This window comes from Tiliqua scincoides, chromosome 7, assembly GCF_035046505.1.
Source record: "Tiliqua scincoides isolate rTilSci1 chromosome 7, rTilSci1.hap2, whole genome shotgun sequence".
Classification (NCBI taxonomy): domain Eukaryota; kingdom Metazoa; phylum Chordata; class Lepidosauria; order Squamata; family Scincidae; genus Tiliqua; species Tiliqua scincoides.
The window spans coordinates 60,915,573-60,930,213 of NC_089827.1; the positions used below are offsets into that span (position 1 = coordinate 60,915,573).

The window sequence follows — 14,641 nt, forward strand, 5'->3', positions numbered from 1 at the left end:
TGGCTGCGTCTTTTGAAAGGGGATGCTGGGATTTCCAATATTTGTCAAAGCTGATGACCTCCCTTGCCATGTCGTCAGCATGGTGTTCACTTCTGTTGAGTGTCTGCCTTTGGCTTTGGTACTGTCTCCCATTGGACCGAGTGGGATTTGAGCACATGTACTGTAGATGTGAGCTGAAGGAACAAAGTGACTTATTGAGATAGTCTAACATTGAGTGCTGGCTTTGGTAGTCAGCCTCTGACTATTATGGGGTTTGTGGTAGCTAAAATAGTTGGCAGTAGGGGGTCAAAGGTATACAGCAGGTTCAAGACTGGGTAAGTTGTTACATTTTTTTTTTTTCACCAGAAGATGGGGAAGCACTTGAAGCAATATCATGCAAGGCTCCCCCTCATTTCCTATGTGAAGAAGAAAGCAGTAACTGCTGAAAGAGTGGCAGAGCAGATTGGTGAAAATTAGGACCAAATCCTATCCAAAGGGGGTGGGGGAGTAATGGAGGTCTTCTCCAGGTAAAAGAATGTTTGTTCCTTTTCGTTGAGACTGCATTATGGCTGCACTGTCACTGGAAAGTTGGATAGGATTGGGCCCTTAATCTCTCAAGCTCTTGTGGGGCACTTCCTGTTTCACCTTTCCTTGAAGCCTAGGGACAGATTAACGGTGGGCCCCCATAGTAGTTTCTCTCAAGAGAGGCTCTCTTCAGTTCATCTCTGCATTTAGGAGTTATCGACTCCTCAATTTTCAGTGTAAGAAACATCATCTTATGAGATATATATGCTGTCTTTTCATATAGAGTAATAGGAAGGATCAATGCTACCTTTTCTTAAATGTAAATAATTTTTCTTGGTTGATCAGTGTGAGGCAGCCTAGGGCCCCCAAAGCGACAACTCCTGACTCTGTTAAGGGTCGGAAAAAAAGTTGTGTCTCCATCTAAAGGGGTATCTGATTGCAGATCGCAACAAAGTGAGGTCCCAAACAGCATGTACACTGCTACAACTAAAATAAGATTTGGCAGCCTCTAATAGGTTTCATTCCTGCTGATTAGGTATAAAGAAGCCATATCTGTGAATGATTTTCCATCTCTCTCATGTGGTGCTTTGTTCCTTGGTGTGCTTGCTTTCCACCTAAAGATGTGCTTCAGCATTTATCTGGAAAAGCTGGAAGGCTGCTCCAAAGATTTCTAGGGAGGACACCAGGATACAGGTCTCTTATTGTCTTGCGTGCTCCCTGAGGCATCTGGGGGGCCTCTGTGAGATACAGGAAAGTGATGGGCCTTTGGCCTGATCCAGCGCGGCTCTCCTTATGTTCGTGTGCTTTGAGTGATCTGCTGGGAATACGCAGTAGTCGGGGACAACCTCCGAGTATGGTTTGTCTCCCATAATGCAGTAGCTTCAAAGGCCTCTGATGTGCCAGCCACCCATAATTCATCCAGTTTCAAGGTCACTAGAAAAGCATATGTAACATTGGACGCGATTGCAGTTGGGAGTACCGCTTGCCAATTTCTCCAGTAATTGGCAGTCAAGAGAGAGTGACATCCACCAGCTAGTACTAGCCTAAACCAAAGCATGTCTGATCAGTGGCAAAACAATTGCTGGTCTTTCCCTGACCTCTAGTGGCATTGTATAAAAACACAGATCCTGCCCATGCTGGGTTAAGCAAAGAATGCGGACATGGCCAGTGGCGCTCAGAAATGATTGGAACTTCAGGATGCCCACTTCACTGTGTCGTTTCCATAGTGGCTGAACCATAACGGACTTGAACACAGCTGTGGTAGATTTTAGACCTTGGACTAGCGTGGATCATGTCCAGCCCTCAAAGTGAGTTTTTCAGGCACCTGGGGTATCCCACAGTGTTGGACTGCTAACCCTAAATATCTCCAAAAGATGTCAATTCCTTCAAATAAAGAGGTGGGCTTTGAAATAGTTGATTTTAAAAGCATCCATCTGATTGCTTTGTTGCCTTGAGGATGCAGCCACAATGTGTTTTAGTTGCTGCAGTCATAATTTCCAAATATTTTTTTTTAAATAAAAGCTGTTAAGAGACTTTGCTGGAATGTGGCTATCTTAGGACCAAGCCATGCATGCCATGGGGGAGCTACAACTGGATGTTCCGAAAGCAATCTTGGAGCTTCTCTCTAGATCAGAGCATCAGTGGTGGTGGTGGTGGTGGTGGTGGGGTGTATCTCTTGATCTTCACACTGTTTACCTGACTGAATGTCTCCAGGAGCCCCGCAGCAAACAAGCATGCATACATCACGGGGAGTTCACCCAAGGAACATTAGCATGACTAATCAATCACTGATACACATTTGCCATGGCCAACATAAGTCTCATTCATTTCACTGAACCTAAGGCTGCAACCCTTTACACATCACCTAGGAGTAAGACCCAATTAACTCAATGACCCTTACTTCTTGGTAGACGTCCATAGCATTTTACCTGTAGGCATGACTAACATCCATGTCAGCTTTAGCTTTCGTGGGGCCTTGGGGCAGAAGCTCTGCAAGGATCCCCCAATGGGATGCTCCCCCATATTTTGGAAGGTCTTGGCTGATTTATCAGACTATGGTGGGGAGCAACATCACCAAGATTTGTAAAATGGGGCAGGTGAAGACAGTTCTCTGTTCTTCCCTACTGCCTCCCCGTAAGGTCAGTTGGGAGGCTTCCTTGGGGCAGTGGGGAGGGTGACAGGAGTGAACTGTCTTCTTTCATGCTCTCCTTTAATGGTTCACAGATGCTCTAGCACTTGACCCAGCAGCAAGGGACAGGGCACCCAGGACTTGTCACATGGCATTAAGGGAAAACAATGATCTGCTGCTACAACTGCTGTCCCATAATCCCCCAATGGGCATCCCTATGGGCCTGGCTCGCCAAGAAGTGGGGAGAAGCCATGGCACATTGGCTGGGTACAAGTGTGGGCCCTGGTGTGGCATGGGCCCCTGACCCATGCCACAACAGATCCCACCTGTGGAGCCCACCCTGGCTATCTTTCTTTTAGTACAACCAAGACATGATACACATACCTGTATTTTTAATTCTGATGGCCTGTTAGCATACTTTGGGTCTTGTGGGAAAAAAATTCAGATCTGAATAGCAGCATAGGATGAAGAGTCAAACATCCCTCCCTTCTCAGTGCTGCCACTTCAATCAAAGTTGGAATCCACCAGACACATGTTTAAAGTTTTGTTGTTTGTTTGTTTGTTTTAAAGTTGGGAGATCTGATCTCCTGCATTACATATAGTTTGGCCCTCAGTTTGGTTCTCTACATTAACCCAGCCATGTGTTAGGGCTGCACCTCTTCTATATAGTGGATCTTGACTTGATGGGCAGGAAAGGAGCTGCATAGAGACCTGCTGAAAGGAAATCAATCCAGACAAGACTCATGTGTGTGATATAGGGAATTGGATTGTATTTTTTTAATCTATATAATATCTCCCTACAGTTAGGAACACTTGTATCAAAATATTTACAATGACTGCACATGAAAATAAACTTGGAGAAATGGCAACTAAAATACTAGGACATATCCACCAAATTACAAAAGCCATACATGTAAAATGAATGTAACAAAGAGAGAGAGAAAAGAAAATACTGTTTATACTATTCTTCCAGCCCTGAATTTGTCTCTCCCTTTCATGTTGAATGAGTGGAGTCAAGCAGAGAGAGCATCAACCATTCATAATTTTCACTCATTATTCCGATGAATCTAATGGCAGAAATATGTGGATTGAAAATCCTGATGTCAGCAGTAACGATGACATCATAATTTTTTCCCCCATTTCCATGCAGACATTTCCTGCTTGAATCTTTTCCCCCATTTCCATGCAGACATTTCCTGCTTGAATCTCCATTTGCAAATTGTAATTAACAGGGTTTTTTTAGGTTTTTTTTTAGGGTCATCCAGTAAGCAAATCTTGAACCAGGTGCCCTGATCTAATTAATAGGCAACATTTCATCTGGAATAGTAAGGTCTTTGTATTTAAGGGACATAGTATAGTGTTGTTAATGTAAGATTATGAAAAATCCTATTTTAAAAACAGCCCCCACCCTTATCCTATGCAATAATAAGATAAAATTTTCTATAACTAGTTGTAAAAAAAAAATAAAATCCAATTTGTTAGTGAGAGGTTGCGATCCCATGAGCCAAAGTTGAATACCTCAATGATCTGACCAGAAACAGTCCTTTCAGCCTTACCGCTTATAGAATACACACATTTCAGACCTAACTGTTCAGTGGCATCATGGGGGTTCCATGTGGTTTTGTAGAGCAGCTGTGTTATAATGACCAATAATGGAAAATCACACCCTAATGACGATCTTCTGAGCATCAAGAATTCCATTCTGTGTCATCAAGCCTACTTGCTTTCCTTCATCTCCCTATCCCAGCCTCTGATTCCCACATTCACTGTTTCTTCCATTCTCTGTGGCTTGATCTCCATCTGATCTCTTCAGCAGAAGTCCTACCATTTCACTTCTGAAGAAGGGAACAGGATGGTGATGGAAATATATATATATTTAAAGCCTTGATTTTGTTTTAACACTGTGATTGGACTAAGCTCAGTCAGATTGCTTCCATATTTTCATGGTTTACAGCTTCTCAGAAAATGAAACTAGGTACCTATAACATCATTTCAGTGGGCCTCAAATTCATAGGCTTCGCTACACCAGTGGGAATGGCTTATAATGAGCAGGGGAGATGTGTCACAGCTCCTGAAGGTTTAGGAAGACAGTTGAAGAGCTCATATCTTTTCTAGCTTTTCTGCAGTCAGTAACGCAGAACATTGAGGTTCTTTAGGATGGAATGCACATGAAATTGGGTGAGAAAGGACAACCGTCTGGCTATATCTGTAGGTTCTTCAAGCATCTTCATAGTCCCAGTATCCATGACATGTGGAGAGTTGAGAGCTGCTCTTTGGTCTTTATGATGGATTCTTTCTGTGATGGGGCATGTTAGGTGAGCGGTACAAGATTCATTCCTTTTGACAAACAGTTCTCATAGCAAAGTGACTTCACTTCCCTCCCACAAGCCCCCCCTAGGCTTCCAATCCTCCCTCCCAATTTCATCCTCAAGGCCCCTCATTTCTTTCTGAGCACTAGGTACAGAACCCCAATGATGAAGCTGAAGCAAAAGCAGATCCAGACAAGTATGAAGGAGTATCCATGATGGTCTTGAGATCCTTTGTAATACCTGGGGAACCGGGCCGTGTAGATAGAGGCGGAGATCAAAATGAACACCCCTGCGAAGGAAAGAATCCGGGAGATACTTAGAACCTTTGACTCATTCAGATGACAGCAGATGCCACTATGATGGCTAAGGGGTGGGGGGGGGGGAATCCCTGACATAATTTGAAGATGTAAGCACTTCATATAGACACTTCATGTTTTTAATTCATCACAACATTAGTTGTTTTGGAATTTTACGGCTGGTATATCCAGAGATTTTAACCATGAGTGCTGTTGCCTCCGGCGATGATAATCTGAGAACCTATATAACTTCACATAGAATTTATTGAATATCTTCTCGGTATATTTTGGCTTGTTATGAAACATCAGATGCCATGCTTCAAGTAACTGAATAGCTCAAAAGGCACAGAGTTATTCTGGCCCCTTACACATGGGCTAAATTTACCTGGATACTTTGGAAATTGAAAAAAAAATTACATTTCTTTGTTGAACTAGCTCTCTGAAAGCCCTCATACTGACACTGTCATGGGGTAGGTTACTCTCATAGGAATCCCTGTTTTGATCAGAGTATCCTATCCCATGACAGTGTCAGTACAGGGGTTGCAAACCCCAAGGAGGCTTTCAAAAACAAAAAAAAAACACCTTGGGGTTATCTCAAAGCATGAGGAGTGCTTCCGAAATGTGGAAATACAAGACCTGTTTCAGACCAAATGTCCACTCTCTGTCCCCATTGAGTTCCCTGATCATAGGAAGCACTTATATTGAATCAGACTATTGGTCCTAATCTAAGTCAGTACAGTCAACACAGACTGGCATTGATTCTCAGGGTTACTCGGGGATTCTCAGGTCTTAGGGATAATTGCAGATAATAACAATTGATAGATCTGCCCTTCATTAATTTGTAACTTTTTTCAGAGAAAAGCAGGATAACCAGAAAGGTTATTTCTGGGAAGCTGCAAAAAAAAAACCCAAAAAAAAAACAAAACCAAAAAAAAATCACAATGATATTTCAAACAACAAAGTCTAAATCAGTGCCTATATGGGTGACTGCTTCAGAATTCCATGTATGCTGCCTTCAAGCTGCATGAAGATAGAAAGGTGGGGTATATAAACACAGTAACATAAGTTAACCTGGGAGTGAGTCCCACTGAATTCAGTGGTGCTTATTTCTGAGTAGGGACATATAGGATTGTTATATGTAACTCTGTAACTACCCTAAGCACTTAACAAATAAGGGTCCAATCCTAATGAGTGCACGCCGGCTTACCATAAAGCACATTTGTGGGCCCTAGCACCAGTGAAGCACTGGTGGAGCACTGGAGTCCCACTGCTCAGCGGTTGCATGGACAGCTGGGCAGTGGAGAGGTAGGTGGGGGTGAGGAGGCGTTCCAGGGCAGGAGGAGGCAAAGAGAGGGTGGGGAGAGGGGAGGGAGGAGGAGGAGTGCTGGGGGAGGGAGCGGGGCGCTCCACCAGATCCTGAGCCTCTGTGTTGGACTGTCTGCTTGACATGGACGCTCTAAATTCTACAGTCATTGTAGAATCAAGGAGTCCCATTGTGAGGCTACTTGCTTTACTACTGAGGAGGCAACGGCGGCTGCCTGGGTTGCTCTGGATGCAGTGGCAGTCATATTCAGCGCCGCTATAGCCCCACACTCCGGCCAGCTCAGGATTGGGATGTAAGTCTTAAACATAAGTCATACAAGTCTAAAGAAGTCTTACGCTGCAATCCTTGCATGTCTAGTCAGAAGTAACTTCCATTGAGTTGAATGGGACTGACTTCCAGGTAAGTGTATATAGCAATAGTGTATAGTGTATAGTGTATAGCAATAGCAAAAGTGTATAGTGTATATACACTTACTTCCAGGTAAGTGTATATAGCAATGGTTCCCAAACTGGTGGGTCATGACCCACCAGCCAAGAATCACTTGTTCCTGGTCCCTTAAGGGGTACAAGGGGGGATGGCGGCAACAAGATCCCCAGGATCACACCCGGGGGGGTTGTTTTTACTCACGGGGACAAGCACTGGCTTCTAGGAGGTGTGGGGGGGGAGCTCCCCAAGCCTTTAAACAGCTAATCAGAAATCACTTCTGATTTTGTACTAGCAAATCAGAAGTGGTTTCCAATCACATGTTTTAGCCATTCACAGTCTTGGGGAGCCCTCTGCACCCCCCAGAGGCCGGCGCTTGCTCCTGTGAGTATAAACAACCTCCCTCTGGCCCTGGCAGTGATGCAATACTGGGGATCATGTCACTGCCACCCCCCACCCCTGCAAGGTCTTACTGCAGCCCCAAAGTCCAAGTAGGACTTTGGGAACCACTGGTGTATGGGATTGCAACCCTACATAGTTAGCTTTCTAATGAAATAGTATAAAGAAGTCATGAATTCTTGCATGGGCGTATCTTACTTACAGCAAACCAGCATGATGGCTCCAGTGATGTAGAAGCGTTTTCCCTTCTCCATAGTAAAGAGCTGCACCACAAACATGACCAAGGAGATAAAGCAAAAGATGATGGCCAGAATCATGAAGGCCTGGACTGCCTTGAGTGCAGCTAGAAGAGAGAGCGAGAGAGAGTTGTGATCAATGTTCCGATCAATGTCAAAATGCACCACAATATTTCAAAGAGTATAAACTATTCCACTGAATGTAAATAGTCTCTTACAGAGGTCATCCTCCTGGTACTTGAGGTCTGTGCATCTCCCATTTTGACATTGTTGCCAGAGCCCTGCAGATGTTGTGATATTAGCAACCTGCTGCACCATCCAGACCTGGAAGGAAAAAGAAGAACTGTGAATGTTTTTATCCCTCCCCAAAACTTGACTTACCCCCCAAAATAACCTGACTTACCAAGCTAGCTCCCAAAAGGTCAATAATTGTTTTGTATAAAGAACAAAATGGGTGGTGGTGGTGGGGTTATTCATGCAACTTGAAAACTAGTCCTCCTGTTTTGTTTCTTTAACATCTTTGATGTTAGTTCATTATATTCCATTCTTCTTCTATCATAGTATCCAAGGAGGCATATATGGGAACCTGAAGTGGTTGTCCATTACAGCACTGATCAGACCTAGACTTGTTTGCCTTCACCAAGCCGACTGTGTCATGTGCCCTCAGATCCTATGCCCTGGGCCTCTTAGAATGTGTCTAGGTGGGAAACGAGGGAGGAGGAGCCAACAGTGGATGAACAGACATGTCTCCAGGGGCTCCTGAGAGACAGTCTGTTTTCCCCAAAAAAACTGCAGGTCTGAAGAGGATCTGAAGATCTTTATCAGGAGAGATAAGATCTTTCCACGGTGCAGGTACCAGAGATTTTGAAAGCCCAACCAGGGGTGGGGAGGTGGGTTTCTTCTCAGAAACCTAATTGTCAGGGACAGTATTGGGGGAGGTGCAGTGTCTGCAATCAAGCTGCTGGCTCAGTGCTAAGATACTATATGGAAGAAAAAGCATGAAGTGTAAAGTTTAAGTTGGAAATTTAAGATAAGTATGTGTTAATATTGCCCCCGGCTTTGATTGACTGATTTGGCTAAAAGCCCTGGATACACTGAAGGCATTAATGAGAAACTTTTTAAGGATGTTGAAAGTGCTCTTTATCTTTGTAGTGGAATAAATCGGTTGTGGATTATAACTATAAATATAATTTGGTGTGTGGACTAAAATCCAGAATTACTTGTGGACATAATTTTTATTAAACTTGAAAGAGTTTTGTCTTCTTGAGGTTGTTTCTTTTGTTTTGTTTTTCTCCATTAACCACATCATTATCTGTAAGAAAAATTCAAAGAATGCCTGACTGCAAAAACATGTGGTGGAAGTAAGGAGAATAATACGCTGTGGACATCTTGTGGATTAGAGAGAAATTGCAAGATGGAGCTTGTTCCAGATATTTGGACTCAAATGATCCTCAAAAATTTGGAAAAATTGCTCACGATGAGAAGACAGCAGTTGAGTTGGTCCTTGCAGATTCAGGCCAGTTTAAAGACTCTCTCTCAACAGATAGATGTGTGCAAGGAGCACCTGGAAGATGTGAAGAAAACAGAAGATAAACAGAAGGAGAAAGCAGAAAAGATTATGATGAGGGATGAAATTATCATCAGAAGAGTGGATACAGAAACTAGAAAAGTGGAAAATCAACAGGATCTAGAGGGGACGCTGATGGAGACTGAAATAGAGAAGATGGACAGAGTAACATGGGTGCACAAAATACAAAATTTGTTGGAACAAGAAGAAGAAAACATATCCCAGTTAACTGGAAGAATGAGCATACGTTATACAAGAAAGTGTGGGCTTACTGGATTCTGTTATGGAGATAAATTATTAAATATATTATAGGAGAAAAAAATGGAAAGAAAGAAAGAAAAAGAAACCTGAGGTTAACCTGAGGGTTAAAGAAAACTGGAGGATTTTATTTAGTTAATAACTGGTTTAAATTTACTTAAAAAACAAATATATATGAAATTGACATATATGAATTAGAATGAATTAGAAAGAATAGCTGGAAATGTTTGCATGTGCATGAATTGTTTTATAGGTGGTTATTATGTTAAAGAAAAAATGTAATCAGATTGCAGAATGGTTAAGAACATATTATAAGAGATTGTTGGTTTTATTATAATTTGGAAATTAGCTTATTATTATTTGATATTAATGAGTAATTGAACTAGTTGAGATGATAAAAAGTGAATATTTAGAAAAATATATTATAGGGAATTAGGAAAAATCTATTATATCTGATATAAGAAATATATAAATGAGTAGAAGAGTTAGAAGTAGATGGAAGAATTGTTTTATATGTTGTTATACTTTGGTAATTAGATTATTTTGTTTTAATATTAATGAGTAATTGAAGTAAGTTTATGTTTGACAGAAAGCGAAAATTTAGAAAATATAGTACAGGGCATTAGGGAAAATTTAGTATATATTATATAAATAAATGGATAAACTAATAAGAGGCAGAAGTAGATGAGTAGTGGATTAGGAGATATAGTATGATTAATGAGTACTGGTATATGGTATTTAGCACTCCTAAATGTATGTTATAGGTTTGTATGTCTCTATGCGTTAATTAAAAATAAATAAATAAATAAATAATTTAAAAAAGAATATGTCTAGGTGGCAAAACTTCTGGAACTCATGTGCACATTCTAGACATTTTTTGGTCCTTCAATTAATGAGGACCCTCATAGCTCTACCCAGATGACAGAGATTGCTGTGCTCGCCACATGTACTTGATTGTACATGTACAATTCATGTACTTGATTACTTGTGATGTAAATGGGGGAGGATATCCATAAGGAACCCTTACCTAGCAGAGTAACTGTGTTCATTACCCAGTTGAGAGCATGGGAAGCTTCTGTTTGGGCAGGATATTATTTTTGGAAGTGACAATGTTCTTCCCAAGTTTCTTTCTTTGAATAGTATGCAAACTGTAGAAGTTTGTTTCCCTAGAGCTTGACTGAGGTAGGAGCAGTGCCAAACACTGGAGCCAACAGAGTGCTGAGAAAAAAAAAAAAAAAGCTCGCTGTGGTTTCCCAAGCTATTTGGCATCAAAATGGCTTTCCTGTTGTTCAGTGTCAGCCTGGCTTGCTTTAGAGCCTGGCTTGCTGAGGCTGTTTTTAGATAGGAGCATCCACCAGGGGTCATCATAAACTAAAGCAAGGGAGCAGTTCTGGGGTTAAATGCACAGACCGCTTGAGTAATCATGAGTAAAATGTCCAAGTGTCTTCCTGCCTTGAAGTTCTCTTACTGCTCAGTGAAGGTTGTTGGCACCTAACAGCCCAATCCAAATCAGGTATCAGTCCCAGTCAATTCAAAGAGACTTACGGCCCAATCCTATCCAACTTTCCAGTGCCTTTGCAGCCACAATACAGCCCCAAGGTAAGGGAACAAACTCTCCTAGTACATATGCTTATGAATGTGGATTTGGATATAAATTGTGGGGGGCCCAATCCTATGGTTCTCGGTGCCCAGAGGAACAGCTGTGCCAAAATGGCGATCGCTGTATCCCGTGGGTGCCAGGAAGCTGCTGGAGGCCTCCTCAGGGGAAGGGGACTTTTGTTCCCCCAGGGAAAGCCCCAAGTCTTCTCAAGTCTGCGCCAGCTATTTTGCTGGTGCAGACTTGACAACCTCCATGTTGGGCTTTTCAGTCTGAGGATAGGATCTGGCTGAGGAGGCCTCTACCAGTCCCACCCCCTTCCTGGGCTGATTCCTCCCCCCACCCCGGAATACCTCTTCCTGCCCTGAACACCCACACTACCGCCCAGCACCTGTCTCTGGGTGGCATCCTTCCAGCGCTGGGCCCAGTGCCAAGTGGCTCTGGCCTGGCACCAGTGCTCCCTCCACCCATGGTGCCATAAAGATACTTTATAGCACATTTATGACACCTAGCGCCAGTGCTGGACCTCAGCACCATGGACCCATTGGATTAGGCCCTTAAACACCAATCCTCAGAACAATTACAGTAATACTGTGGTTCTAGAGTCATGAACGTATCCATTTTATGTGTCTTTCTATTCTAGTCTATTCTAGTCAAAGTTAAATCTTTCACCAGAAATCCCTACAAAGTCACAAGCCTCTCCCCTCCCCCCAGTTGCTTATCCATGTCATTAAACCATTTCACTGCAAATTGGAGGACAGAACTTACACCCTTTATTTGCTTATCTCGTGAAGATTGCACTTATCATCATGTGAGCTTACTGACATTTGTCTAATTAAGATTATGAGCTGCCTCTTAGACCGCAAGCTGTTTGGGTCATTTTCAGATAGGCATGTAAAATGTGCGGCATTGCGGGAGGCTAACATAAACTTTGATTACTGCACTTGCTAGAGCTAATGTTCCAACAATCTCAAACCAACACTTAATAGTAACCTTATTGAAATAGTCCTCATAGTAGCAACAAAATATTCATTTTTTATCTGTAGAGGAAAAGCTGCTCATTGGAGTTTAGCTGCTATTTATGGTGTGTGTGCTTGTGTGTGAGTGTGCCATTTTTATTAAATTTTACTTTATCACATTTAAAACATGTAAATAAAAAACACCTCCCTAGTATGTTTCCAGTCCAGCCCACGCTCTGCCTGCTGTCCTAGTTCTCTTCTGAACAGGAAGTGGGGAGCAATAAACATAACTATTTGCTTCCACTTTGACGTGGTTTAGGGCCCAATCCTATCCAACTTTCCAGCACCGGGGCAGCCGCAATGCAGCCCAAAGGTAAGAGAACAAATGTTCCCATTTGTTCCCTCCAAGACTGCCTCCCCAACACAAGAAGAAGTGTATACCCTATAGCACAGCAGCACCAGCACTGGAAAATTGGATAGGATTGGGCCCTCAGGCCACTCTAACATCTCATTCAGATATCTGATGGCATGCGGTTGTTGTTTTTTTCTAATCTACGCCTTGGAATTTGCAGACAACCCTCATTCATGATAGAAAGTCTTAATCTTAAAATATCAGTGGCTTGATACGGCTGGCAGGCACATTAGCATATTCCAGCATTTGTTGCAATCAGGATACAACAGAATCTGGTGCATAACAGAATCAGGTGGAAGATAAATTATTTTAATCATGCATTACTATATGTGTTCCTTGAGTATAGGCAGGACTAATCAATCATGAAGCATCTCAAAACAGCTCAGGTAATCAGTCCAATCAATTAACTGGACATGACTTAGGTTTTTTGGTTTTTTTTAAATGAGATGTCTTGTTCTGTAATAAAATTTGAAACGGGTCAGACTGTTCCATTTTGCCAGGTTTGGGGGTGTGGTGCACTTGGCACTGAAGGGTTTTCACAATGGGTGTGGATAACCACTCTATGGATGAGCATCCACTAGGAGGCACTATCACCTTGCAATGGGAGGAAGGATCTGGGATGCTTTGGTTCTTAAATTAATTAATGGTTGATAAAGGGAGGTGGCTCCAGTCAATTAAGGCAGCTGTTGAGAGAAAAGAGGGAATGTGATGAAGGAGTAAAAGGGAACTAGGGACTGATTTGGTTAATTAGCATAGTCTTTCAGGTGCCATAGGACTCTTTGGGGACTCCTAAAAATAGATTTCTGGAGTAAATTATACATGCCATTTACAGGGAGTGTCTGAAATCTTGTCAGTGTCAACCAGACCTGATTATCAGCATTCACTGGTGCAGTTCTGAAAACTGGTGAAATCTGCAACTATTTTTCAATGTCATGTAGTGGCCAAGAAACTGACCTACAAATCACAAAAATTGCCTCTGCTGTGAACCCACAAGGAGGCCTTAGGCAGGCCACTCCCTCTCAGGCCCGGACCAGGCGAGCAGAAACCAATGTGGAAATGAGCATTTTCTACTGAGTAACTGCACATTCAGATTTGAAACCCACGTGGGTTTCCTTATGTGCGAGGCATCCATGAATATTTTCCCACAGAATATCCTTTTTTCACTTTTTATTTGGCAAGCTGCAAGTCTTCCATATGGGTTTTGAACGTATAAAAGGAAAACTCATGTGATCTTTGAATTCTGTGAGTTTTGAGAACTTGGAGGAGGTGAGAAAGCTGCAAACTGGCTCCTGGTCAGCCCTTGTTTACCAGAGCACATCCTCCCATCTCTTTCCCCTTGTTTGTGGCATAAGAGAGACAGCAGCGTAAGTGGCTTTTGCTCGATCTTTTCCTCTGTGAATCTGCTTGGAATGGGAGAGGAAGAAGGGAAGGGTTTTGATTCTCCTTTGATCCTCCTCCTGCTGGAGGGCGAAGGGGGGAAGTTTTCTGCTGCTACTGTTTATATTACCCTATGTCTGCATGTGTATTCTGAAGTCCCATTGTGTTCAGTAGGGCTTACTCCCAGGAAAGCAGGTATAGGTTCGCATACACACATCATTGTGTTTGAAATGGAGACCTCTTTGCCTGCATTTCTGCAGGTGCAGATGTGAAGGGTGGTTATTTGAGTGACCATCCCCATGTGGCTGCTTCGGGGCACGATCTTGTGCCTGCTTCTCACAAGTCCCCAGGAGTGTCCAGCAGCTTGCTCTGGTTCAAGTGGGTCAGCCTTGTTCATGCTGGTGTAGAAAACAAACAGCATGTGAAGCCAGCTATCACTGGCCAGAGCAGAATGATCACTGCCCTCAGAAGAGTAAACCATCAGGGTGAAACTCCCACTGCTTTAAGCAAGCAAGTGCTGCTGGGCAATAGCACTATACTATATTAATAAGAATATTTCTATACTGCTTTCCAACAGTAAGTTCTCAAAGGAGTTTACAAAAGAAATTAAATAAATAAATGGAAGTTGCAACCTAATCTTCTGCATGTTTCCTCAGGAGTAAGTTATTCTGAGGTCATTGTGAGGTCATTCTAGAGGGTAGAGTCTCCATTAGCCCAAAGATAACATCAGAAGGTCACCAGTTTGAGGACACCGGCAGCTCCCTGAACGGCTGAGAATGGTGAGACCTTGAAGCAGCTGACAAGCCCAGCTGAGTGATTCCACCTGCTCTTGGTGTGAGCAAGAAGCATCTT

The 14,641-nt window shown here is 42.7% G+C and overlaps 1 protein-coding gene across 1 annotated transcript in view; it reads right to left on the reverse strand.

The window, feature by feature from the left end:
* Positions 1 to 3,810: 3,810 nt before the first annotated feature.
* Positions 3,811 to 14,641, reverse strand: part of EMP1 (epithelial membrane protein 1) — a 34,432-nt gene continuing 23,601 nt past the window's right edge. The window contains exons 3-5 of the mRNA XM_066634119.1: positions 7,838 to 7,943; positions 7,586 to 7,726; positions 3,811 to 5,230 (exon numbers count right to left, since the gene is read on the reverse strand). Coding sequence (XP_066490216.1) covers positions 5,070 to 5,230; positions 7,586 to 7,726; positions 7,838 to 7,943 — 408 coding nt within the window. The 3' untranslated portion in view covers positions 3,811 to 5,069. The remainder of the gene's footprint in view (positions 5,231 to 7,585; positions 7,727 to 7,837; positions 7,944 to 14,641) is intronic.